The following is a 26,318-nucleotide window of genomic DNA, read 5'->3' as shown; positions in this document are numbered from 1 at the left end:
CTATCTATCTATCTATCTATCTATCTATCTATCTATCTATCTATCTATCTATCTATCTATCTATCTATCTATCTATCTATCTATCTATCTATCTATCTATCTATCTATCTATCTATCTATCTACTATCTATCTATCTATCTATCTATCTATCTATCTATCTATCTATCTATCTATCTATCTATCTATCTATCTATATATCTATCTATCTATCTATCTATCTATCTATCTATCTATCTATCTATCTATCTATCTATCTATCTATCTATCTATCTATCTATCTATCTATCTATCTATCTATCTATCTATCTATCTATCTATCTATCTATCTATATATCTATCTATCTATCTATCTATCTATCTATCTATCTATCTATCTATCTATCTATCTATCTATCTATCTATCTATCTATCTATCTATCTATCTATCTATCTATCTATCTATCTATCTATCTATCTATTACATAAAACATCCTTTGCAGGAAATCTAAAACTAGCTTTTTATTTAAAATTCACTTTAGTTGTTCGCCACTTTAAACACTTTTTAAATGAATTCAAAATTGACATTATAATAATCACCTGTTGTTGTTGTTGTTTCCTTAACTCCAAAAAATGATATACATTTAGAAAGCCTTGTATATATTTTTAAATAATTTGTAAATTTTTTTTATTTAATGTCTTGTTGATTTTTTTTATTATTTTTTTGTTAAATTTTCTTTTTTTCTTGCATGTTTTTCATCATTTAATTTTTTAAGTAAAATTTATTTTAATGCAATTATTTTTTTATAATAATTTTTTATGTTTTCTTTTTTAAATTATGGGTATGGGTTTTTGTTTTTTCTTGCATCTTTAGATTTTTATTTTTTTTTCATATTTATTTTTAAATTTAATATGGTAATCCTAGAGATTTTTTTGTTTTTTTTATGCATACACTGTTATTTTTTTATTTAAACAATAATAATTTCAAAATTGAAATCTTTTTTTAATATATTTTATTTATAATATATTTTTCGTTAATTTAAAGAGATTATAGAGAGAGTTTGTTAGAGAGAAAGAGAGAAAAGGGAGGGAGTGTTGGGGTCAGGCATGGGAAATTTATAACAAAAAGAGTACTTTTATAAGTTTTAAAGAACTGAACTAGAACAGAACTAGAAGAAACCTAGAACTGAACAGGAATAGAACTGGGACAGAACTAGAACAGAGGAGAACTAAAACAGAACTAGAAAAGAACTAGAACAAAACTAGAACAGAACTGAATCAGGACTAGAACAGAACAGAACAAGAACTGAAGTAGAACTGAACTAGAACTGAACTAGAACTGAACTGAACTAGAACTGAACTAGAGCAAGAACTGAACTAGAACTGCACTAGAACTAAACTAGAACTGAACCAAAACTGAACTAGAACTAGAACTGAACTAGAACAGAACTAGAACAGAACTAGAACAGAACTAGAACAGAACTAGAACAGAACTAGAACAGAACTAGAACAGAACTAGAACAGAGCTAGAACAGAACTAGAACAGAACTAGAACAGAACTAGAACAGAACTAGAACAGAACTAGAACAGAACTTGAACAGAACTTGAATAGAACTAGAACAGAACTAGAACAAAACTAGAACAGAACTAGAACTGAACTAGAAATGAACTAGAACTGAACTAGAACTGATCTAAAACAGAACTAGAACTGAACTAGAACTGAACTAGAACTGAACTGGAGCTGAACTAGAACTGAACTGGAGCTGAACTAGAATTGAACTAGAACTGAACTAAAACTGAACTAGAACTGAACTAGAATTGAGCTAGAACTGAACTAGAACTGAACTAGAACTGTACTAGAACTATCATATCAAAAAGTACTTATGTACTAAATTTTCCATGCCTGGTTGGAGTTGTCTGTTTGTGAGTGTTGAAGTGTCTGTGTGTTTATTTGTGGTGGGGGGAGGGCGTAAGTTGTTTTAAGAGTTGTTGTTGTTTTTAATTTGTTTATAATATTTTTTTGTAATTAATTTATGTTTATATGCTAAAAATTGTTAAGAATTTTTTTTTTGTTTTTTATCCATATATATATTTTTATTAATTTATATATGTTTTCATTATCTTTTAATAATAACTATTGGGGGAAACTTTTTTTTATTTTAAATATATTTTTATTTTATTTATATTTATTTTTTATATGGGGTTTTTTGTTTTAATTTAAGTTTTGTTTTTATATTATTATATTAATATTTATATGTTTTATTTATATAATATAGATTTTTGTTTTGTTTTTTTTATAATAGTAAAATACTCAACAAATATTTATTTTTTTTTTTTTTTAATTATAGATTTTTTTTTTTTTAATTTAAAAAAAGTATTTTTTTATTTTTTTTCTTTATTAATAATAACTACATAGTATTTTGCTTTTAAATAATAATAATAATAAAAAATATAAAAGGAAAACATAAACAAATTTAAATAAATGTTTTAAAAAACATGCATTTGTTGTAGATTTTTTCCATTTTTAAATCATTAAATTATTATGCCTTAAAAAGGGTGTTTTTTTTCTTCTTTTTTTAACAAAAATTAAAATATATTATTCAAAATAATAGTTTAAAAAAATATATATATATTAAAAACTAATTAATTAAATTAATTGTTTAGCATAAACTATAATTAAAGTGTACGATTGTTGTTTGACTTATAAAATAAAAGGAAAATTGTGTTTTTTTTTTGGGGGAGAGAAAAAATTTTATATAATTTGTTTGTTAATTTTTTAACAAAACAAAAAAACTTAAAAATTATTTTAAAAAAACTTATTTATTAAAAAAAAAATAAAAATTATTTAAAAAAAAAAATTATTTATATAAAATTTTAATTTTTTTATTACTTGGTTATTGTTCTGAACGTTTTTTGTTTTTTTTTTTAATTTAATATTTTAAATATATTTTTTTTAGTTATATATAAAGAGTTTTACTATTTACAAAGAGTTTTAAAGTAGCATTGTTTTTTTTTTTTTTTTCTTTAAAGCTTAACTTAAAAAATTGTTTTTTGCTTTTAATTACTAAAAGTTTGTTTTTCTTATTTTTTGTTTAATTTTATATATTTTTGTAATTTTATTTATAGAAATATTGAAGAACAATTTGTTTTTTGCTTTTGTATGTGTTTGTTGTTAAAGGGGTTTGGTTTTTATGTGGGGAAAATGTTTTATTTTTTATTCATACCAATCATATTCTTTTTGTTTTTAATGAATTTATTTTGTTTTTTTTTTAAGTTTTATATTAATTTCTGTAATTTTTGTTTTTCTATTAATTTATATGGTTTTCTATTTTTTTTATTAAAATTTTTGTTAATTTAATTTGTTTTATTAATACACATCAATTTATTTTGGAATATTTAACTAAAGAAAATGTAAAGAAAAAGTTTTGTAATGGTAGTTTTTAAACAAAAAAGTTTAAAGTTTAAAGCAAAAAATATTGTATTAAAAGAAAGACTTAAAAGTATAAACTTCTAAACCAAATATACTTTCTAATAGAGTAAAAGTTAGGCAAGCTTCATTTTCATTTGGAGGGGCAAACTGTCTCCTAATTAGTTGAGTATATGGGGACTCTCTCTTTAACGCATTGAAGATCGTTTATAATTAGTTTTTAATATAAAGCTTAGTCGATCACGTATACCTTAAAATTCGTCTTGCTATTAAAGCCGTGATAATGTCACTTTATGTTCTAAGATATCAAGGGAAAGGAAATTCTCTTAAATTAGACGATCAGCGAGCGCAACTGATCATTGATCGTAATATTGTCATTGAAATTTATTTTCAATATGAATCATGATCATTCGATTACGAACATAGGAAATACCGTAAAATTCGTTAACATTGTGTTCTAAGATGTCAGGCCAAAGAAATTATCTCAAATTAGATAATCAGCATATGAGTCATCGAATCGTATTTTCAGTATGAATGATCTTTTGATTACGAACATAGTTAATGTGCATCCTCTTCTTGTTCCCTTAATAAAACAAATTATTCATCTATTTATTTTCCTTACCTAATGCTATTTGATTGCAAAATTCTACTAAAACTATCGAATGCCTTAATATCCACAACAACAGAATTACGATCAGTAAGTAGATCATTAAATATTTATAGTTTTCAAAGACATTACCCACAACTTCCCAAGACATTGAACTTAATTGTTTGATCAAATGAAATGGAATTTATTATAAAATTCCTAAAATGGCTGTCAAATTTGACAGTTGAACCAGTAGATAACCATTTCCGTGCTACATTGATTAAGAGCGAATTACATCATTCAATATTGAGCGAAATTTCCACTTAAGCTCAATTGAGATTCGGTGAGATCACCATGTGACTTATGGTGACATTCTTGCACATTTAACTTGTGGAAAATGCGCTCTGATCGATCGACGAAACAAACTGTAGAACAAATTATATCCCAATGCTTCCGATGCTTTCAAACCATAAAAGATCATAAGTTCATTTCACTTGACGATCATCATCATGTGATGGGTGGTGATATTCTTGCACATTTGACTGTAAAAGAAGTTCAGTTGCTTCGGAGAAATTATATCCTAATGCTTCAGATGCTTTCAAATCGAAAGAGATCAGTTAAGTTAAAGTTGGAAACTGACGATCATTCAACAAATAAACCGAAAAATCATTCTGCTTTAGATTGCATTAATCTTATGCCGAAATCAAACTATCCTAATATAACTGATCGTGAATATCAGATTGAGATTTCAATAAATTTACTTTAATTTATCCCTTGATATTTGAAGACCATCTTATAACTTACTTCTCTTACGGAATAAGAGGGATTTCCCTCTGTCTCTCCCGTGGCGTTTTAAGTGATCTTTGAGAAATGCAACGTTCCATAATGACGATCGATCTTAGTGATGGTGCTCCAGAATTCATCAATGTTATGCCGAAAGCGTTTTAAATAGTAATATAACTGATTGTGATGATCAGATTGAGATTCATGTCAAAATTTGAAGATCATTATGATTAGATTAAGATTGCGATCGATTTGCAATAATCATTGATATTACATGATCATTATGTGATCGATAAATTTTTCAATTTGCCAAACGAGGCGTGAGATCTTTCTCCCATACTTTGAGCACTAAGGCAGGAAGAGCCGGTTTAGAAATCCATTAATTTGAAAATGTTCCTAAGGTTGATGACCAAACTCATGCAAATAGACAGATTTGATACTTCATAATTGTGACGGTCAGAGGAGCATACAATCATTCTGTTCATTTCACTTGAAGATCATTATGTAGCTAATCGTGAAATTTTTCATTTTTGACTTTTGTAATTGTAACGTTCTTCCCCGGGGAAAAAACTTCCAGTTGATACAGCTGTTGCTGAGTTAACAAGCTTTGGTCGATAGGGAATCGGGTCTTTCCGGAGCGAAAATCCAATTGTCGTGGAAACGACTTTTGACTGTGAAAATGGGCCCTGATCGATTGATAAAACAAACTGTAGTGCTTTAGATGCTTTCAAACCGAAAGAGATCATAGCTAAGTTAATGAAGTTGATAGCATACGATCATTCGATCATCATTATCGTCAAATTTTCTATCTTTGTTTGTCAGAAAAACCAATATTTGTAAATAGACAAACTACTTCCTCTCCAAATGAACAAAACTCTACAAAAGTTGAAGATCAGCTCTGAAAACTTTAAAGCAAATAAGCGATCTTCCCTTTCTGAGAAAGTCGGTGAAGTGAACAACTTTTCAGTCAAATAATGTATTTTCAATCAAACGAAAGAAGTTTCTAATAAAACTTCGAAATAAAGACAAAAATTACTCACAAAATTAACATTAACTTTCTATTAAACATTCTTTCTTAACTTATAAACTATTCTTTCTTTTAAACTTTAAACTCTCTAGCTAACACTCTATTTCTAAACTAATGTTACAAAACTTTTTCTTTAATATTTTCTTAATAGTTTTAGATTTTGTTTTTTTGTTTCTTGAAGAAAAATCTCAGTTTTGTATCTACACAAAAATGGTTGTTTGTTAAATAGGTTTTTTTTTCTTGTTAAATATTATATATAAGTATAATAATAATTTTGTTTATTTTCTTAAATATTTCCATACGAATTTTGTTTATTAATTTACTGTTTAAGTTGTTGCTTTTTTTTGCTGTTAAGGGCAAATTTTAATAAAATTTAGCTGAAATCGAGTTGGTTTTTTTTTTGTTTAATTTTTTTTTGTATTTTTCTTTCTTGTTGTTGTTGTGTTGTGGTTTACTAAGCTTGTTTTTTTTTGTTTTTAAAGTAATATCTAAAATTTATTATATAATAATTATTATTATAGATGTTTGTTTATATTTATATATATTATATATTTATATTAATATTTATATTATTATATTTATTTATAATAGTATTATAATTAATAATTAATCATAAAAGTAGGCTTATATATTTCTTCCATACAATTAATTTTAATAATTTTTTTAACTTAATTTTTTTCTTTTTTTTTTTTTTTCTTTTGTAATTTTCATTATACTCATATTTTAGTTGTTGTTTTCTTTTTATAAAGAGAAATTTTTATTATTTTTTTTTGTTTTAACAAATTACTTGTTACTCTGTTGTTGTTTATTTTGTTAAAATTTAAAATTTTTGTTACTTTTTCATAACCTTTAAATTCAGTTATTTGTTTTAAATATAATAAATTTTTAGTTTTACATTTTTTCATTGTTTTTGTTTTGTTATTAAAGTGGTAGTTGTTTTTTTATCTATTTATATAACACTTTTTTTCTTTTGCTATTTTATTACTTTTTTTATGGTTTGTTTTTCATTCTTGTTTTCATTTTCTTTTCATAGAATTTAAAATCCTTTTACTGTTATCGACTAGTAGTAGTTTATTTTCTAATGCTAAAGTTTAAAAGAAAAATTGTTTTGGTTTTAGCTAAACTGCCTTTTGGTTTAAAATATTCAATGACTTCCAATTTGTTTAATTTAAATTATTGTCAAAATTTTTGTTTAAAATTTAATATACTATTAAATAGTATTTTATTCCTTTTTTTAGAAAATGTTATGTTGTTGTTTAAAAAAAAAAATCTTTTAGTTCAGACTATAGTCCAGACTATACTTCAGACAATATTCCGGTCTATAGTTCAGACTGTCTACTAGACAATAGTCCGGTTTATAGCCCAGACAATACTAGTCTAGACTATAGTCCAGGATATAGACAGTCTATAGTCCAGGCTATAGTACAGGCTATAGGCCAAACTATAGTCCAGTCTATAGAGCAGACTATAGTCCAGTCGAGGCTACAGGCCAGACTATAGTCCAGGCTATAGACTAGTCTATAGACAAGACTATAGTCCAGGATATAGACTAGAATATAGTCCAGGATATAGACTAGACTATAGTCCAGGATATAGACTAGACTATAGTCCAGGCTATAGAGCAGACTATAGTCCAGGCTATAGAGCAGACTATAGTCCAGGCTATAGACCAGACTATAGTCCAGGCTATAGACCAGACTATAGTCCAGGCTATAGACCAGACTATAGTCCAGGCTATAGACAAGACTATAGTCCAGGATATAGACTAGACTATAGTCCAGGCTATAGACTAGACTATTGTCCAGGCTATAGACTAGACTATAGTCCAGGTTATAGACTAGACTATAGTCCAGGCTATAGACTAGACTATAGTCCAGGCTATAGACTAGACTATAGCCCAGGCTATAGACTAGACTATAGCCCAGGCTATAGACTAGACTATTGTCCAGGCTATAGACTAGACTATAGTACAGGCTATAGACTAGACTATAGTCAAGGCTATAGACTAGACTACAGGCTATAGACTAGACTATATTCCAGGCTATAGACTAGACAATAGACGAGGCTATAGAGTAGACTATAGTCGAGGCTATAGACTAAACTATAGTCCAGGCTATAGACTAAACTATAGTCCAGGCTATAGACTAGACTATAGTCTAGGCTATAGGCTAGACTATAGTCAAAGCTATAGACTAGACTACAGGCTATAGACTAGACTATATTCCAGGCTATAGACTAGACAATAGACGAGGTTATAGAGTAGACTATAGTCGAGACTATAGACTAAACTATAGTCCAGGCTATAGACTAGACTATAGTCCAGGCTATAGGCTAGACTATAGTCCAGGCTATAGGCTAGACTATAGTTCAGGCTATAGGCTAGACTATAGTCCAGGCTATAGGCTAGACTATAGTTCAGGCTATAGGCTAGACTATAGTTCAGGCTATAGGCTAGACTATAGTCCAGGCTATAGGCTAGACTATAGTCCAGGCTATAGGCTAGACTATAGTCCAGGCTATAGGCTAGACTATAGTCCAGGCTATAGGCTAGACTATAGTCCAGGCTATAGGCTAGACTATAGTCCAGGCTATAGACCAGTCTATAGTCCAGGCTATAGGCTAGACTATAGTCCAGGCTATAGGCTAGACTATAGTCCAGACTATAGACCAGTCTATAGTCCAGGCTATAGGTTATAGACCAGACTATAGTACAGACTATTGTCAGTCTATAATCCAGACTATTGATAGTCTATAGTCCAGACTATAGTCAGTCTCTAGTCCAGACTATAGACCAGTCGCTAGTCCAGACTATAGTCAGAATATAGTCCAAAACTATAATCAGTCTGAAATTTAATATTTTCGGAATAAAATTTTTCAAAAAATTACAAAATTTCTAAAATTCTAATTTTAATTAAATTTAAAATTTTTCAGAGAAAAGAAGAATTTTTATAAAATTCTTTACAAAAAAATCGAAATTGGGAAAACAATTTCTAAAATAGAAACAACAACAACCATTTTACGTATTGCAATAGTAAACTTTAAGTCGAACAATTTAAAAAAAATTTTTGTAATAAAAATTATTTAAAATCTTTACCTTTTTTTCTTAATGAACTTTTTACAAAAAAAAAAAAACTGCGGCGCATTTGAAAATTAACTCATATTTTTCTTAACAAAAATATTTAAATTTTAAAGCCAGTTTGCTTTTTCAAACCAAAAAAAAATCCATTTTCTCTTAAACTCTTTTCTCTAACAACAACCAAAAACACCGCCATGCACACAACTTTTTATTTTTAGTTAAAACAACGAAGTGTTTGCGTTTTCCAGCAGCATTCCATGCCCCCTTTAAGAAGAAAAAAAGAGAAATATCTGGCAAACGGCAGTGTTAATTTCTTTCTCCTTAGGGTCGGCAGGGTACAGTGGTTCTTTGTTACTTTACTTAAGACTTTTGTTATTATAGTGAAAACCATAAATTAAGACAAGGTTAACATTTTATGTTGCTGCTGCTGTTGTTTGGAACGACACTGTTGTAAAGTTGTATTATTGTTGGCGGTGTGTTGATGATGGTGGTGTTGTTGTTGATGATGATTTGTAGTTTTAGCATGATTTTTTAAACTTCTACTAAGGTTAGTAGTAGGATTATTATTATTATGATGATGATGATTACTATTAATATTATTTGTTTTATTGGTTCTTCTGCTGTTATGATTAGTATGATGTTGATGCGTTTGCTGTTGGTGTTGCTGATGATGATGGTGTTGGTGTTGTTGCTGTTGGTAATGATGATGTTGCTGTGGTGTTTGATGATGCGTCTGCTGTTGTTGTTGTGGTTGAATATTGGGAGAAATTTGTAACTGATTCTGGTTCTGGTTGTTGTTGTTGTTGTTATTATTATTTGTATTACTACTATTACTTTGTATTAACTTTAACAATTATGAATTGGAATTACGTTTTGTGTGCAGCTAGGATGAACTTGATTGATTTAGATTGCCAAACATGCCCGCTGAAAATGATGTCTGTCCGGCAGAATTGGCTTGATTGCCTGAAGATTGTTGTTGTTGCTGCTGTTGCTGTTGTTGCTGCTGCTGTTGTTGTTGCTGCTGTTGATTCAGCGATTGACCACGTCCATGTTTGGGTATGGGTGGTTGTATGTATTCGTGCCGCGCCAGCGCAAATACATCCATACGATCTTCTTTGCGATAAGCCAAACAGCCTCGTATAAAACTCTATATAACGGAAAAAAAGAAGAATAAAAAGAAAATAAACAATAATTATAATTAAATATTAAAAAATATTTCCTTTTTTATCTTTTGCTTACCTTAGCTTCATTGGATACTGTTGGTTTATTGGAGAATTGTACTTCGGTTGCTTTTAATATGGTATTCTCCTCGAGTATCGTAGCCTGCGATTGATTATGGCCAAATGGTTTCTTACCATACAAACACTGATAGAAAATTACGCCCACACTCCAAACATCAACTTTTGAAGAGATTTTTGGAGGATTCTTACCCACCACAAAACATTCGGGTGGCAAATACCTATAGAGGAAAAACACAATTCGTTATCAATATGGTTTCTTCTTTATGTCTTGACTAGAAAACATTAATTATATTTACGGTGTTTTTGTCCCACCCCTTTTTTTGTGTGTTGTGTTTTTTTTTTTAATTTATGACAACTTACGTTGAAATCCCTCACATACTCACCAATAGGTTCCCGCTCCTTGGGATGTTAAATCCATACCATGATCTGGATTATAGTTTTCATCATCCATTACTTTGGATAGACCAAAATCTGTTATTTTTATTTCGCCGCATACATTGCCTTCGGTTAGCAAAATGTTACCCGGTTTCAAATCGTAATGTATAACTGGTGGTTTAATCTCATTTAAATATTTTAAAGCAGATACAACCTAAAAATTTCAGAAAAAAATTTTAAAAATTAAAATTTGATGAATTTTTTAGTGAAACTAATTTTTGGTGAAATTTTTTAGTAAAAAAATTTTTGGTGAAATTTTTTAGTGAAAAAAATTGTTGGTGAACTATTTTAGAGAAAAAAATTTTTAGTGAAAAAATTTTTGGTGAAATTTTTTTGTGAAAAAAATTTTTTGGCGAAAAAAATTTTTAGTGGAATTTTTTGGTGAAAAAATTGTTTGTGATTTTTTTTTCAAAAGTTTCTAGTGAAGTAAAAAAAAACATTTTTGGTGAATTTTTTAGTGAAAAGAATTTTGGTGAAATTTTTCAGTGAAAAAATTGTTAACAGAACTTTTTTAAGTAAAAAATGTTTGTTGAAAATGTTTGATAAAAAATTTAGTGAATTTCTCTTGAATAAAAAATTTGGTGAATTTTTTACTGAAATCTTTTGAAAAAAAATTAAATTTGTGAAATATTTGGTAGAAAATCAGTTTTATAATATATTTTAGGTGAAAAATTTAAATTTGGTGAATTTTTTTGGTAAAAAATCTAATATTTAATAAAAATTTGATTTTGGTAAATTTTTGGTGAAATTTTTTAGTGAAACAAATTTTTGGTGAAATTTTTTAGTGAAAAAAATTTTTGGTGAAATTTTTTAGTGAAACTAAATTTTGGTGAAATTTTTTTAACCAAATTAATTTTTGTTGATAAAAATTTTGGTGAAAAGTTTAAATTTGATGAAATTTTTATGCGAAAATAAACACTTTTGAGTGAAATTATTTTTAGTGAAATTATAAAATTTGGTGAAATACTTTAATAAATATCTAAAATCTTGCGAAATTTTAGAGAAAAAATTTACAATTTTGTAAATTTTTTGGTGAAAATCAAAATTTAATGAAATTTTTAAATGAAAGTCCCAAATTCACTCAAAACTTTGGTTGAAAATCTAAAATTTATTATAATTTTTGGCGTAACAACCATGTTTGGTAAAAATTTCACCAAATACAAATTTGGTGAAATTCCAAAATTGGGTGAAATTTTTTAGTGAAACTTCAAAATTGGGTGAATCTCTAAAATCATGCAAAAGTTCACTAACTTTTCTTTAAAATCAATATTAAGTGATTTTTTTAGGTGAAAATCAAAAGATAGTGAAATTTTTAAGTGAAAATCCAAATTCTTTGATTTTTTTGGTGAAATTATTTTAAAAATTTTTGGGTTACAAAAAAATTTGCTGAAAATTATGAAATTTTTGAGTGAAATTTTAAATTTTTTAAATATTCTAAAAATCTAATTTTCTTTAAAATATGAATTATTTTGGTAAAATTTTTAACAAAACTCACCTGCATAATAATCGAACGTGCTTCACGTTCGGGTATCGTTTTATGTTGTTTTAGATAGAAATCTAAATCATGACCATCACAATATTCTAAAACAGTACAAAATGAATTGGCGTCTATTTCGAAGACATCATATAATTTAACAACTCTGGGATGATCCAAAGCCTTATGGATGTTATATTCTCTTAAAGCATGTCTGGAAATAAAAGACGAGAATTAAATAAAAGTCCTCTTTTTATATTCCATAAACAATAAAACTCATACTTGATATAATTCGCCTTTTTATCTTCTTTCCAATCCTTATTCAACTGATGAACTTTACAAGCTACATAACGTTGCTCCTTTAAATCGAAGGCTTTGTGTACCTCGGAGAAACCACCCTTACCCAAGAGCATAAGCAAAAGGTAACGATCATTCAATACTGGATGATTATTAAAGCGGGACTAGAGAATGGATAAACATATTAAAATATAAATGAAAATTTGTATCACATAAAAAATAAAGTCCTTAAATCCTACCTGATCTTCATTGAGTATCCGTTTTAATTCGCGTATATGCAAATTACGTTCACGTTCTAATTTCTCCATTTCCAATTGTAGATCAGCATCTTCTTTTTTCAGAGCATTTTGTCGCAATTTTAAAATCTCATCGTATTCGTAATATTCTTGAGCGGTATAAACACCCGATACGGGATCAGGTTTAAGGAACGTTGCTGAATCTGAACCACTGTTGGAATTATCACCGCGGCCGGAAGTACCACCGCCACGATCCGATAAACGATCACTACCCATGCCAGTGCCACTGGTACCACTACCACCGCCATTATGCAGCAGTTGACTTTGAGCTTGTGATGAATTGGAACGCGTGAGACCGCGGCCACTGCCACCACCACCACCTGTGCCGGAGGTGACACCGATGCCACTGTCACTGACCGACAGCCTTTCGCAACCAGTATTAAGATTGGAGGAATCATTTGAATTGGAATTTTGCTGGTTATTGTTACGCTTGCGACCTGATTCGGCCGGACGTTTCTTCATCAACTGCTTCTTTTGCCGGTCGATTTCTTCGCGTTCGGCTGAGATTTCTTCCTGCCGCCTACTCAGCTCCTGGAAGGCATAACCATCGGTCCAGTTTTCCTGGAATGTAGCACCTACACGTTGTGTAACGAATTGGCCCAGCCGCAGGCGATTCTGCATGCACTTCTGGCGGGCCTCCTTCTTTTCGATACTGGACTTTTCCTTAAGCAGCTTCTTGACGACATCAATACACTTGGCTATATGGGATTTATGTTGATCTATTAGTTTTTGATGAGCAATAATTTGACATTTTTGTTCATCAGACAGTCTTGTCATCTCATCCAATTTTGATTTACTGGTTTCGTTTTCTGAATCACGTTCCTGCATGTCGGGTAGTGAGAGGTCTGTTTGAGTTGCTTTGGTAACCATCGCGAGCGACGGTTGTTGTTGCTGCTGTTGCTGTGTAGGAGTGTTGGGAACGCCGCCGGGAGTGGCTAGCATGCCGGCATGTTGCAGTGAGTTGAGTTGTACGGCCGCCACAGCAGCCAATTGTTGTTGCGAGGTTGTCAGAGTCTGTTGCACTGTGGTGGCAACAACGGAAGAGGCGGGAAGTTGATGTGTTTGCGTCTGTTGCTGCTGGGGCAGCGGAGGAGGTGGTGGCCCATTGCCACCACCACCAGCTGCGGCTGAACCGCCGATCAGGGCAGCCGTTACCGTGGCATTGTGGACCATGTGGCTGCCGCTCAGCAGGCCAACATTCGAAACACCCACTAGAGGTGACTGTGGAGGAACCATTGCGTTGGAAGTTTGTGGTTGTTGCTGCTGTCTCTGCTGCTTGGCCGCAACGCTATTCACGGCCGCTACACTGCTGTAGTGGAATTCAGGAGGCGGGGGTTGTGAAGTTGGTGTCGACGGTATGCCAGGTGCGTTCATTTGTGGTTGTTGTGGACTAGGTGGATACATGGGATACGTGCTGTTACCGCCTACAGATGTTGGCACTTGTTGAGGCTGCGCCGTCTGGGCCGTTGGCTGCTGAACACCGCCGCCGGCCGAGGAGGGACTCTTGGAGCCGCCGCCAGCCGTGTGTCTCATGGGACTATTAGTGGCTGCTGTCTGTACAGTGTGTTTATTGAAATAATCATTGATTTTCTTATTATCTCCCGATGAACCAGCACTGCCGGGTGGTAAGAGGCGGGCATTCTTGACTCCACCACTACCGCCGCCACTACCGGGCAACTGAAGACGTTCCGCTTGAGCACCTAAATTTAGAGATAAATTTGCTTTTAATAACTGTGAGCCTGAGGAGGAATTGTTGTGTTTTGATGCTTTAGAAGCGTTGCTTGAATTATTACCTCCATTACCACCGCCCGGACCACCCCCACCACCGGCACCACCACTATCATCGGCATGCAATGCCGTAATTTTCCTTTTACGCTTACGTTCTGTGGGAGTGCGTGATAACTTTTCCATGCGACCACTGCCGCCACTCGTTGATCCCGAATTATTTTGTTGCGACACCTGATGGTGTGCAGCATGTGAATGATGATGATGGTTGGGTGCCTGTTGCTGTTGCATATTTGGATCTGTCGATATACCCATACCGCCGGTATTCATCATACCGTTACCAGACGAAGACGAAACAACTGCTGCTGCGGCTGTTGTTGTATTTGCTAGGAGACCGATTTGTTGGACAATACCTGTGGACTGTTGCTGTGTACTTAACATGTCGTTAACATCTTTTTCACTGTGTGACGAGCCAGTGCTCATATTCGAGTCAGGATTACTGCTGTGACCGCCACCACTATGATGACCGTGATGTTGTGATGATGATGTCAGGGGTACAATATTGGGCGGTTGTATTTGTTGTAATTGGGGAGGAGGTGCTTGCTGTTGCTGCTGCTGTGTTGCTGTTTGTTGGTTGGCTTGATGTTGTTGCTGCTGCTGCTGCTGCTGTTGTGGCTGGTGATGATTTGTGGCAAGTGTAGGAGGCTGGGAATAATGTGTTGTTAAATGTGTTGGCGGTGGAGGAGGAGGTTGCTGTTGTTGCAATTGCAATTGTTGCTGTAAATGTGGTTGCTGCTGCTGTTGAACCTGTTGTTGAACTTGTGACAAATGTTGTTGTTGTTGCTGCTGTTGATTAGGAGCAAAATGTTGTTGCTGCTGTGGTGTTGTTGTATGATGGCTTAGAGACGTCGAGGTTTGTGGGGCCATCTGCAATTGAGCGCCGGCGGACATCTAAAAGAAAATTTAAATAAAAATGATTAAAACTTTTAGTACTTTTGTTTAATATTTAGAGAATTGTTTAAATTAAATTAAAAAAATGAAATATGAAAAAGATGGAATTTACTGAATTCTACAAAAAATTTTAGTTTAATTTAAAAAATATTCTCAAAAACTTGGGTTTTTTTTATAAAATTACAATTAATTTTGTAATTGATTTCAAAGATAAGTTTTTGTTGTAATTTATGAAAAAAAAGCGTTAATTTGATTAATATTTAATAAAAATAGACATCACTGCTAAAACAAATGCAATAAAAAAAACCGAAGTTTTTTTTTTTCATGAAAAGTGTAAAAGAGAGACAAAAATAAAACAAAAATTAATAAAAATTTTATTTCATTTGTAAATAGAGACTCACATTTTTTAAATAACAACATTTTTACTAAATTTATTTTACAATTATTAAACACAATAATTATTTATTTATTCAAATAATTTTTAATAAAATTTTATATTAGTTTGCCGATTTTTCTTTTTAATTTTCCTTCTTCTTTATTGGTTTTTCTTGTACTTCTTCTTTTGTCCACACAGTTCTATTTAAATTCAATTCATCAACAAAACAGCTGTCTTTTCATTTTTTCTTTTCCTTTACGAATGAGAGAGAAAGAGTTAACACTATTTAGTTGATGTTAAAGGGAAAGAGTACACGAGAACGTATGACAGGGAAAAAAACCAGTGTTGTTAAACGTTAAAAAATTACGATGACAGCAAATAAGAAAAAAAAATCAAAACACAGAGAGCGAAAAAAAAACACGAAGAATTAAATACACATACACACAAAAACAACAAAAACTCACGCACTCTTCTGTGTATACAAAAAAAAAAACTCACTGTGAAAACAAAAACACTTTTTTTTTACACTTTTTTTTGTATGACGGCGTAAAGAAACGCGAATGAAAACGAAATGTCTATAGAACCCCAAATGTATTAAATGAAGACAACAACAACAATAATAATAATAAAAATTAAAGAAGAGGTTTGCATGTAGAAGAAAACGATAAAGAAAAGATGAAAAAACGGGCAAAAAATATATTTAAAGCAGACATGAGAAAAAATAAAAATGGCTGCCCGACAAGACTTTAAGATAGAAAAAAAATTTATTTATTTTATTAAAGTTAATACGTTGTTAATTTTTGTTAAATAAAAATTATGATTTTTGTTAAATTTAAACAAAATTTCTTTGAAATCTTTTTTGTTCACTTCACACCTGTTTTAAATGTCTCATTATTTCTTTTATTTTTGCACCAAAATAAAAACACAAAATTAAAATTTTTCTTTTAAAACCATTTATTTCATTAGCATTTTAATTCATTAAATCCTCCTTTACTCAAACTACAATTTTCAAAACTTTCATTCACTTTTTCAACTCTTCATTTTATTTTGCTATTTTTTCTATTTTTTTAATTAATTTCTTTTCAAAATTAAATTGTTTTTATTTTTATTGTCATTTTTTTTTTTTTTTTCTTTTTAAATTGACAAAACACTCAAAAAATTTTAATTTTCCTAAAACGTTTGTGGTTTTTTGGGTAAAAAGCAGAAATTATTAAACTTTTTCTAAAAATCTTCAATTGTGTGAGTGTTGAGTAGTTAAAATGCTCAATTTTTATTTCTTTTTGTTACTTCTTGTTGTGTCACGTCTTTCTTCTTCTTTCACAAAAACGGTATGAAAGCAAAAACTCAAAAAAATAATAAGAAAAAGCAACAACAATTACACACAGCAGCAAATAATTGGTTATTTCATTTTTCACTTCGTCATCGTTGTTGTCTCATCGTCTGATTCGTTTTTGTCGTTGTGTCGTCGTCGTGTTGTCGTTGTCAAAGTCGGCAGCCATTGCCGAAAATCGGTAATAAAAAAAAATGAAAAGAAATTGATGAATATTTAATCATGTAGAAAAAAAATTTGAAATGAAATGAATTTTTCTTTTAATTTTTGCAAAAAATTTTCTTTTTTCAAAACACTACCCCACAAAAACACTTTACAACACTGGCTTTAGGGTTTTCCTTTTCTATTTTACTTTTTATTAAATATATTCCATTATATTTAATTTATTAAAAAAAAACACTTTTTAATTTCTTTTTTTGTTTTTGCTAAAAAATTTTATAATTTTTGTATGTAATTGGCGAATAAAAAAAAACTTGTCTTGTTCCGCGAGACGTTGATAATGTTAAAAGGAAGGAAGAGAAATATTTTATACACCAATAAATGGTCATGATATAGTGGTGGTAGTGGTGTACAAGTCTTTCTCTCTTTTTCGTATGAAAATTTTTTTAACAGTAACGTACATGTGTGTGTATCAGGGTTGGCGAAATTGGTACATTTGTACTTTTATATTTTGGTACAAACGTTCCTGAATAATACAATGCTGCTTTTTAAGTTTAATGGACTACCGAAGTGGTTAGTTCCAATTCGATAGTCTAGCGTATAGTCTAGTCTACAGTCTACTCTACACTCTAGTCTATAGTCAAGACTACAGACTAGTCTGTAGTTTAGTCCATAGTCTACTTTATAGTCTAAAGTCTAGTCCATAGTCTAGTATATAGTCTATTTATTCTGTAGTATACAGTCTACTCTATAGTCTAGTCTGTAGAGTTGTCTATATTCTAGTCTATAAACCATAGTATAAACTATACTATAGATCATACTATAGTCTAGTCTATAGTCTATTCTGTGGACTACTATTATCTAGTCTATTGTACTACTCTACTTAATAAAAATTACAATCAGAATCAAAAAAGTACAATTTTCGCCTCTGTTTTGTACACATTTAGAAATCAATTTGCCAACCCTGGTGTGTCTGTATGTATCTCTCATAAAAGTGTGTGTATATATAATAGAGAAGTAGAAAGAAGCAAACAACAAAAAATATGTAAAAAAAAAACTAATAAATGGGTTGCCAATTCGCCTCTATGAAAATTAAATGGGGACTCGATTGTATCCAAAACGAAAATGTAACAATTTTCTGCAAATTTCTTAATTTTAAGTTTAAAATTAATAATTATTCTTTACCCCAATAAAATTTATAAATATTACTTTAATTTTTAATTATATTTATTTAAATTTTTGTTATTAAAAACATCTTTTATTTCTTTTCCCCCATATTTTAATATCGTTTTTCATTTTTGCTTTTTGACGGTTCTTTCGTATTTTTGCTTTGTTCTCTCTCTTTAGCTGTTAACATTTTAGGTGTGTTAGTGTGTGTGTGTATGAGTACATTTTTGCCATTTCTGTTTACATTTTTTTGTTTGATAAAAACAAGATAAGGTGTTAAATTAACAGATGTCAGGTCAATGAGGTATATCATTTTCTTCTGTTGTCTCTTTTTTTTTTCTATATAAAATTTATTATTTAACACAGTGGGACATTAACATAATAAATGCCTGATTAGCAACCATGTTCGTAAAACAGGGTAATGTAATAGATAGTGTTATTTTTAGTAATCAAAAATTCTTATTGGATTAAAATTGTTACGGGACCGGCAATGTTCTTCTAGGGGATTATAATAATAGTTTTAGGCTCCGCGCCAAACAGGGTGACATACACTTAATGTTTCAAATGAAAAGCTTTGTCTCTCGGAACCCTTGTAATTAAACTCTCATCAAATCCAATAACTGACTTCCCAATGAGGGATTACAAGGAAATTTTATACCTAATTACAATTAACCTTATGGTCTCCAAGTGGATTTGCAACTCTTAAACTAATCTATCAGTCCACACATTGGTAGCTAATCAATCTTGTTACTGATTAGTATAAGAACTTTAAAAATTATATGAAATAGGTATAAGAACTATTGGAATCATATTTTGTGGTTCTAATGTGATCATAAATATTAAGTGTCATCTGACAAGTCAATAGCTTTCAAACATGGATACTGAATATCGGTTCCTGAATGTTTCATTTGAAACTCTTTTTTCATAGATTTCCATAGAGATGCAACTCCCTGAGAAAAAAACTTCGGATTGTTAAAGCTGTTGATTAGTTGGCACTTTTTGACTGAAAGGGTATCAAGTCGTTCCGGAGGGTACATCTAATAGAGGTGTTTCACTGGTTGTTGTTGTTGTAACAGCTTAAATTATATAATATTAAAAGGGGGGTTCTGTGTTAAAATCCAAGTTAAAAAACAGGATTCATCCTTAAATCCATTGGGCTAAGTGAAGTAGGGTGGACTATTCAGTTGACAGCTGATTCTACCTGCCGGAATGACCCGAAATTATGTACATATCTGCTAAGGTCTGACAACAATTTGAGAATTCTTTGAAAACTTCAGTAGACTAGTGTTATTCAAAATATTATAGGATCTATTAACATTTCGTTAAACTTTTGTTTTAATTTTTTTTCTCAATAGCACAAGTAGTAACCCTCCTAAACCTAAAACATATTCTTCTTACTGCAATAAATAATTGAGAATATCAAAAATGGAAGAAAAAAACAAAACCGTTGAAAACCAGATTAAGTATGCATTTGCAAACTTTTAGACACATTACCAGGAATTTGCAAAAATTCAGATACACACACACACACACCTCAAACAAATACAAATAATTTTAACACATACACACAATATTTTGTGAATAGAAGAAGCTGAAAAAAAATTCACCCCTATTATAGTGAAATTCTAAAAATAGGTCATCATTTACAGAAAAAATTGCAAAAAAAAAACTAAGTATGTATGTACATACATATGTATATAAAAATCTATATAAAGTAAATTTTAAATTAAACAGGAGAACAACAATGTACGAACCAGTTGATAATATGAAATAATTAAAGAGTAAATATTAATTGCACACACAATAAATAAAATAACATTAGTGTGTATACAAAAAAAAAAAAAATTGAAACAAAACGTTAAAAAAATATACAATTCAAGTAGGTATTTATAACAAAAATTAACGACGACCAAACACGATTGCCGACCACACAACTAGTGTTAGAAACAACAACACAAAAATCAAGCAAATGCCGATGAAATCTAATAAATTGTCGATCTTTAAATAAAATTAAACATTAAATTTGTTCGTTTTTTTTTGCACAGTACCGACATACGAACATTATTTACTTACTGTATGTTCGAATGTGTTTGGATGCTATAAATTATTGAAGTTTTGTTTCTCGGTTTAAAAAAAAAAAAAAAAAAAGAAAAACCTACAACAGAAAAATCGAACAGAATCCCCAACTAATCAAAAGAGCGTAACCGAATCAAAAGATACAATACAAACAAGACATGACCGACCAGTCAGTGATGTCAAATTAGAGATTTTTTTAAATTTTTAGCATTATTCTACAGCTATCGACTGTGGAATGTGGAACTGCACGGTAAAGATATTTTGATTACCAAGTTAGTAGTCCTTACTACTGAATTATTAGTTTGCACGGATGGAAAAGATATGTTTCTAGAATTCAAATCAACCAAAAGTGCAGATACCAATGATTCAAAGGCTTAGACTGTGTGAAATTGCTGGAAACGCCTAAAACGCTACATTGTATTAGGCAAGAACATCGATGAGAGACTTAAAAATCCAGAGTAAATGAGGTGGAAAAGATGCATCGATGCCTTCGGACAAGAATGAAGACATATATGCGTGTACCGCTAATGTAAAGCCAATCCTTTTCCAAAGACTTTGGGGAAATCATTCGGCTTAGATCCGTTCAGCATTACTTTACGTTGCGCAACTGATCTGAAACATATAATAGTCTACATTGAAAAATGTGTGCATATCGCAAATTGTGACTGAAATCCGAAGAAGAAAGCTGATCAAATGGAAATGTACAATGACGAAAAGCTTAATCCCATTCTGACGGCAGTCTTGAGCAAAGTTCAAAGAATGCTCAACAAAGCTCCAGTAAAAGGATTATGGAAAACATTTACTTATTAAAGCAATGGTGACCTCCGGTAGCTTAGTGTTATAGTCCGGTAGACCGGCGGTCGTGTATTTGATTCTCACTGAGGCACTGGTAAAGGAGGGCACAACAGGCCCGGTAGAGGCCTAGGATCGGATTTGATGTTGTATATCATCCTCCTTTCAAACTAACTAACTAACTAACTAACTAATTAACTAACTAACTAACTAACAACTACTAACTAACTAACTAACTAACTAACTAACTAACTACTAACTAACTAACTAACTAACTAACTAACTAACTAACTAACTAACTAACTAACTAACTAACTAACTAACTACTACTAACTAACTAACTAACTAACTAACTAACTACTAACTAACTAACTAACTACTAACTAACTAACTAACTAACTAACTAACTAACTACTAACTAACTAACTAACTAACTAACTACTAACTAACTAACTAACTACTAACTAACTAACTTAACTACTAACTAACTAACTAACTAACTAACTAACTACTAACTAACTAACTACTAACTACTACTAACTAACTAACTAACTAACTAACTACTAACTAACTAACTAACTAACTAACTAACTAACTAACTAACTAACTAACTAACTAACTAACTAACTAACTAACTAACTAACTAACTAACTAACTAACTAACTAACTAACTAACTAACTAACTAACTAACTAACTAAAGCAATACATTGATATCGGACACTTTCAGATGAAATTTCAGACAATTAAGCCAAAAGTACCGATTCTTAATGTAGGATAACATGCGATCCTGTAAATGAATTATTGGAAGTAGTTCTCGACGATGCTCCACTAAAAGGATTATAGAAAACATCTACCCCAGACGATAACGTTTGGAAAAGTCCAAATAAAAGTATAGGAATTGGCTAAAAGGAATAGCAAAATGTTAACTAATTAAAGCAAAGGACTTAAACTAAAATTCCTAATCTATGAAGTGATTTATGTGGGACATTTTCGAAAGAAGAGCTAGATGACGGAATCAAAGGTATCACACGTCATTGAAGGCTAAAATAAACAGCCATGAATGAATTATTGGAAAGGATTAGTAAGTATAGGGATTCAAAAAGATATTAACATAGGTCCTATTTACAATTAGCTTCTTCAAGGAAAAAGAAGTATAAACGGCTAAAAAAATTAGGGAAAACCTATTGTAACTTTGCGAAACCACTGAACACAAAGGGCAAACTACAACACTCCTTACGATGGAAAAAACTAACACTTTCATTGAGCTATATGTTCACAAAAGAACCTATAGCGGTCTAGGTGTATTTCTTCGGGTCTAATGTAGTTTACATTCTTCTCTTAACCAATAGTGTGACCTATCAAAATAACCCAGCGCAATTTCAACACAATAGTGTGCGAAATTGTCGAAATTCTGAAACTTGAGTCATGATTACGGACTTTTTTTTTTTTTTTGCACTGGTATGGATGAAATGAACATCCATCCTAATAGACACACCAAATGTCCCAAATGTGTGGCTGCTGTGGCTGTATTATTTACCCTATAGAAGTTGAAAATATGACCCGTAACATGTATCCTACAACATATTTCATTAGTGTTGCCTTGAAATTGATTGACACCACTTGCACCATGACGGAGGCGGCGGCGGCAAGTATCCCCATCAAAATTTGCACATAATATGAGAGTAATACAAAACTCGCAGCACTCAACAACTGAGAATAATTTGCAAAATTTGCGAAAACTGACAAAATCAAAAAGGAATTAAAATGCAAGTCACAAAAATATTTAATACTTCTCGTACGTAAAATACAGAGAGAGAGAACGAGAGAATGAGTGCACTTCACACAATGCCATCGAAAAAACAGCAACAAAAACAACAATATACCAAAAAATGTACATACTTACGAGTGAACGAGAAAAAAAAAGCATATTTGCAAACACGAAGATGTAAAAAAAAAAAACAAAACTACAAAACCAGTCCAACTAGTTTAAAAGGGGAATGGACTCCAAGTGGTGATAAGACATACATACACAACAATAACAACTATTAAAAGCAAAAACACATATGAAACCAACCAAACAACAACAAAAGTGACAAGCAGAAAAAAAAGTTCACGACAACGAGACGAATGAATCCAATAGCAGACAGACGTTTGGTTCCTTTTATTTTATTTGGGGGGGGGAGACCCCAACCAACAACATCGAACAAATCCTATAGACAATATAAAAATGCAAGTATGAAGGTTGTCTGTTAAACGTTTAATGGTAAGTATAGCAGGCATGTTTGACAAGTTTGTTGTTTGATTTGGTTGGGTTGATGTTGTTTGGGTTGTTTGACCGGTTGGTTTGGAGAGGCCCCCAAAAACCGTATAATATAAGTATGAATGATTTGTTGAATACACACAATTACAATTATTAATAAGTTGGGTGTTTTATTTATAAACTCATAGTCGTCGTTGTCGGCTTCTTCGTCGCTGTTGTCGTTAGGTTGGTTGGCTGGCTGTCAGACAGACAGGCCGTCGTAAAACAAAACACCAACATGATTGTATGTGTTGTGATGTTTGGTATGCATTTTTGTTTCGTTCGTGTGTAAAAACGTTTTAGTTTAACAGTTCATGCCGATGAGTCAAGGTCGAGAGACCGTATTTAACGTCACGTAACGTCATGCGAATTATTTTGTATCTTATTTTGTTGTTGTTGTTGTTTTCTTCTTTACAACCACACTTGTACCCATACCAAGAAATAAATACATTTTTATTTGTACAACAAAAAAAAATGAAAAGAAAAAATTCATTTTCAATTCTCATAGATATTTTTGAGTTTTTTAGCAGTTAGCGAGCGTGTGAGTTGAGTGTTTACATACAGATAGATAATAGTAGACTAAAAATTAAATGAAACGAGTAAGACAAAAAAAAAAAAAAACAAAAAAAAACTTGTAAAAATATTTTTAGTTAGGGAATGGAATATTTTTAGAATACTATTTATTTACTCGGTTTTTCATTGTTGTTTTTTTTTTTTGTTCGTTTGTGATAACAGAACCACCAATACATACTTTTTTTACACACTGAGAGAAATGATAAATGTGTATTTAATTTAAATTTTATGCAAACTGGTGTGTGGAGACTAAACGAACATAAATTATTGATAATAATTGACAGTTGAATTTACATTAACATAAGTTGGTGATCAACAATGTTTAAGATTTTGTTTTCTTGGACCAGCACTCAGGGAATGGTGCCTGGTTGGTAGTGCTGTAATATTCTACTACTTTTGATTACTCAATACTACTCAATACTTTTCGTTTGGGTACTCAATACTACTCGATACTTTTAACGGTTTTATTTTAAATTAAAAACGAGGAATTTTTCCTTTTTTTAAGTAAAGTTAGACCAGACATCACACCTCTTTTGAGACATTTTATTTTTTTAGATAGCGTCGATAAATATTTGTAACTTTTTAACTATTATTGCAGTGTTTAAATTATTTTTACATTGATTTGATATTGCTAAGAGTTGCATTTCTAATAATGATATGGTCTATATTAGATTTTAGAGCTGTATTTTTTCACATCATAGCCGTTAAATTTAAATAAGTTAAATCCATATACAAGTTTGAAAGTATTGAGTAACTACTTTTTAGTATTGAGTACCCAAAAAATAGGGCAAATACTCGATACTCGATACCCACTACTCAATACTTTAACAGCACTACTGGTTGGTTGGTTATGGTTTTAGTTCACTACGCGCCAATAGTCAAGTAAAGTCGAAGTGACTCTGTTTTGACAAGGGCACTTCAATCGTTAAATTGAATTAGATCCAGCCTGTAGCCATGAGGAATCTCAGGTCATTAAGTTTAGACCCATATCTAACCAAGGATATGAATTAACTACCAAGGAAACTGTTGGTTGACTTTTGGAAGATCTTCCCTTCCTTTTTTTACCTTTAAAGGGGAGCCTAAACCAACTCACAAGTCAGTCTAGCATCCAGTGTCCATTCTCCATAAGTAGAATGGACGCTTTTTATGCAATGTATTGTGTTGAAACTGAGAAAGTAGTTTGTGGGAGGGAGTATAAAGGAAGTAGCTATTTGTGGACATTCGATTTAAATCTTTTTACATCGAAAGTGGAAGGATGTTTGTTCCACATACGAACAAAGCGGTGGAAGAATGCATTTTCCTTGTAATACCTATAAAGTCCACTAGACAATCGACCACAAATAAGAAAATTGATTTAAATGAAATATCCAAACCAACATTTTCTTTGGGATTCCATCAAATCGCCTTCACTCTATTATGGAGTTGCCTTCATCTAAGTATTTACATTTATAAAACTCGCATCTCTCGTTAATTATGCTATCAGTATGTAAATCCCAAAAGGGATCACTACTTGTTGTGCATAACTTGATAATGTGCTTCTGAAGTTCAGTTATTAAATGGATAGTACCTCAAGGGGTCATTGACAGAATATCATACCAAGATTATGAAGCATGAATCATGGGGGATAGAACTGGTTGTGGGTGGATTACTTCGGCTGTTGAAAGTCTCAGAAGTTCGTGGAAATTACTATGTACATCACCGTGATATCTGAACAGAATTAGACAGCAGAGTCGTCCCCCATCTACTCATATGGACTAGTGTAACCTCATGTCCACATGAGGCTAAAGTCTCCAAACTTCTCAGTCAACTTGTTGATATTAGCATAATTGCGTCGAAGTTTAAGTACTAAACGTTCTAGACGTTCTTCAGCGTAGTTGTTAGATTTCACTAAGGTTCATGCCAGGTTTAGGTGGCTTGAACGACGTGATAGAGAACTAGGTGTAGATGATTAAATATTCTTGGGGAGAGACTTGAACTGTTCAGAAGTTTGAGTAGATGACTATGTACTATATAAGAGAAGCATAATCACCCCTATTCCCGAAACAATATTTTCTTTCCCTTCTTGTGAAATTTGTGTGCAATTTTGTAAACATTGATCAGCTGTTGTGAAAAAAGTCAACTAGATATTGCGAACGAGTTGTTCACGATAAGTACACCATTGCAAATTTGACTTCTATTGGTGATAGGTGTGCATATCACGGTACTAACTGAACGCAGACGGATAGACCAGTAAAACCAGAGATCAGATCC

General features: G+C 31.3%; 2 protein-coding genes across 9 annotated transcripts in view; both read right to left on the bottom strand.

The window, feature by feature from the left end:
• Positions 1-6,781: 6,781 nt before the first annotated feature.
• LOC119604130 (G-box-binding factor-like) lies at positions 6,782-9,729 on the bottom strand (the record flags this gene model as incomplete). Its single annotated transcript, XM_037956593.1, has 2 exons — positions 6,782-6,884; positions 8,895-9,729. A coding segment is annotated over one exon (459 nt), but the record flags the coding sequence as incomplete, so codon positions are not given.
• Positions 9,599-26,318, bottom strand: part of LOC119604116 (serine/threonine-protein kinase tousled-like 2) — a 255,139-nt gene continuing 238,419 nt past the window's right edge. For 4 of the 8 annotated variants that reach the window (XM_037956575.1, XM_037956571.1, XM_037956573.1 and 1 more), the window contains 6 exons: positions 12,563-15,295; positions 12,309-12,487; positions 12,048-12,240; positions 10,501-10,706; positions 10,116-10,335; positions 9,599-10,023 (listed from right to left, as the gene is read on the bottom strand). In XM_037956575.1, the coding sequence (XP_037812503.1) occupies positions 9,760-10,023; positions 10,116-10,335; positions 10,501-10,706; positions 12,048-12,240; positions 12,309-12,487; positions 12,563-15,295 (3,795 nt within the window). In that variant the 3' untranslated portion in view covers positions 9,599-9,759. Of the gene's footprint in view, positions 10,024-10,115; positions 10,336-10,500; positions 10,707-12,047; positions 12,241-12,308; positions 12,488-12,562; positions 15,296-15,696; positions 15,925-16,545; positions 16,589-17,353; positions 17,439-26,318 lie in introns of those variants that run through there. The other 4 variants (XM_037956578.1, XM_037956577.1, XM_037956574.1 and 1 more) reach the window with 4 other exon arrangements.

Source organism: Lucilia sericata, unplaced genomic scaffold (assembly GCF_015586225.1).
Source record: "Lucilia sericata isolate MDLA Ls3-8-SP2 unplaced genomic scaffold, ASM1558622v1 Contig000364F_arrow, whole genome shotgun sequence".
In the NCBI taxonomy this organism is placed as follows: domain Eukaryota; kingdom Metazoa; phylum Arthropoda; class Insecta; order Diptera; family Calliphoridae; genus Lucilia; species Lucilia sericata.
The sequence above is the reverse complement of the archived record's forward strand: the minus strand, read 5'-3'. Positions and strand labels throughout refer to the sequence as shown.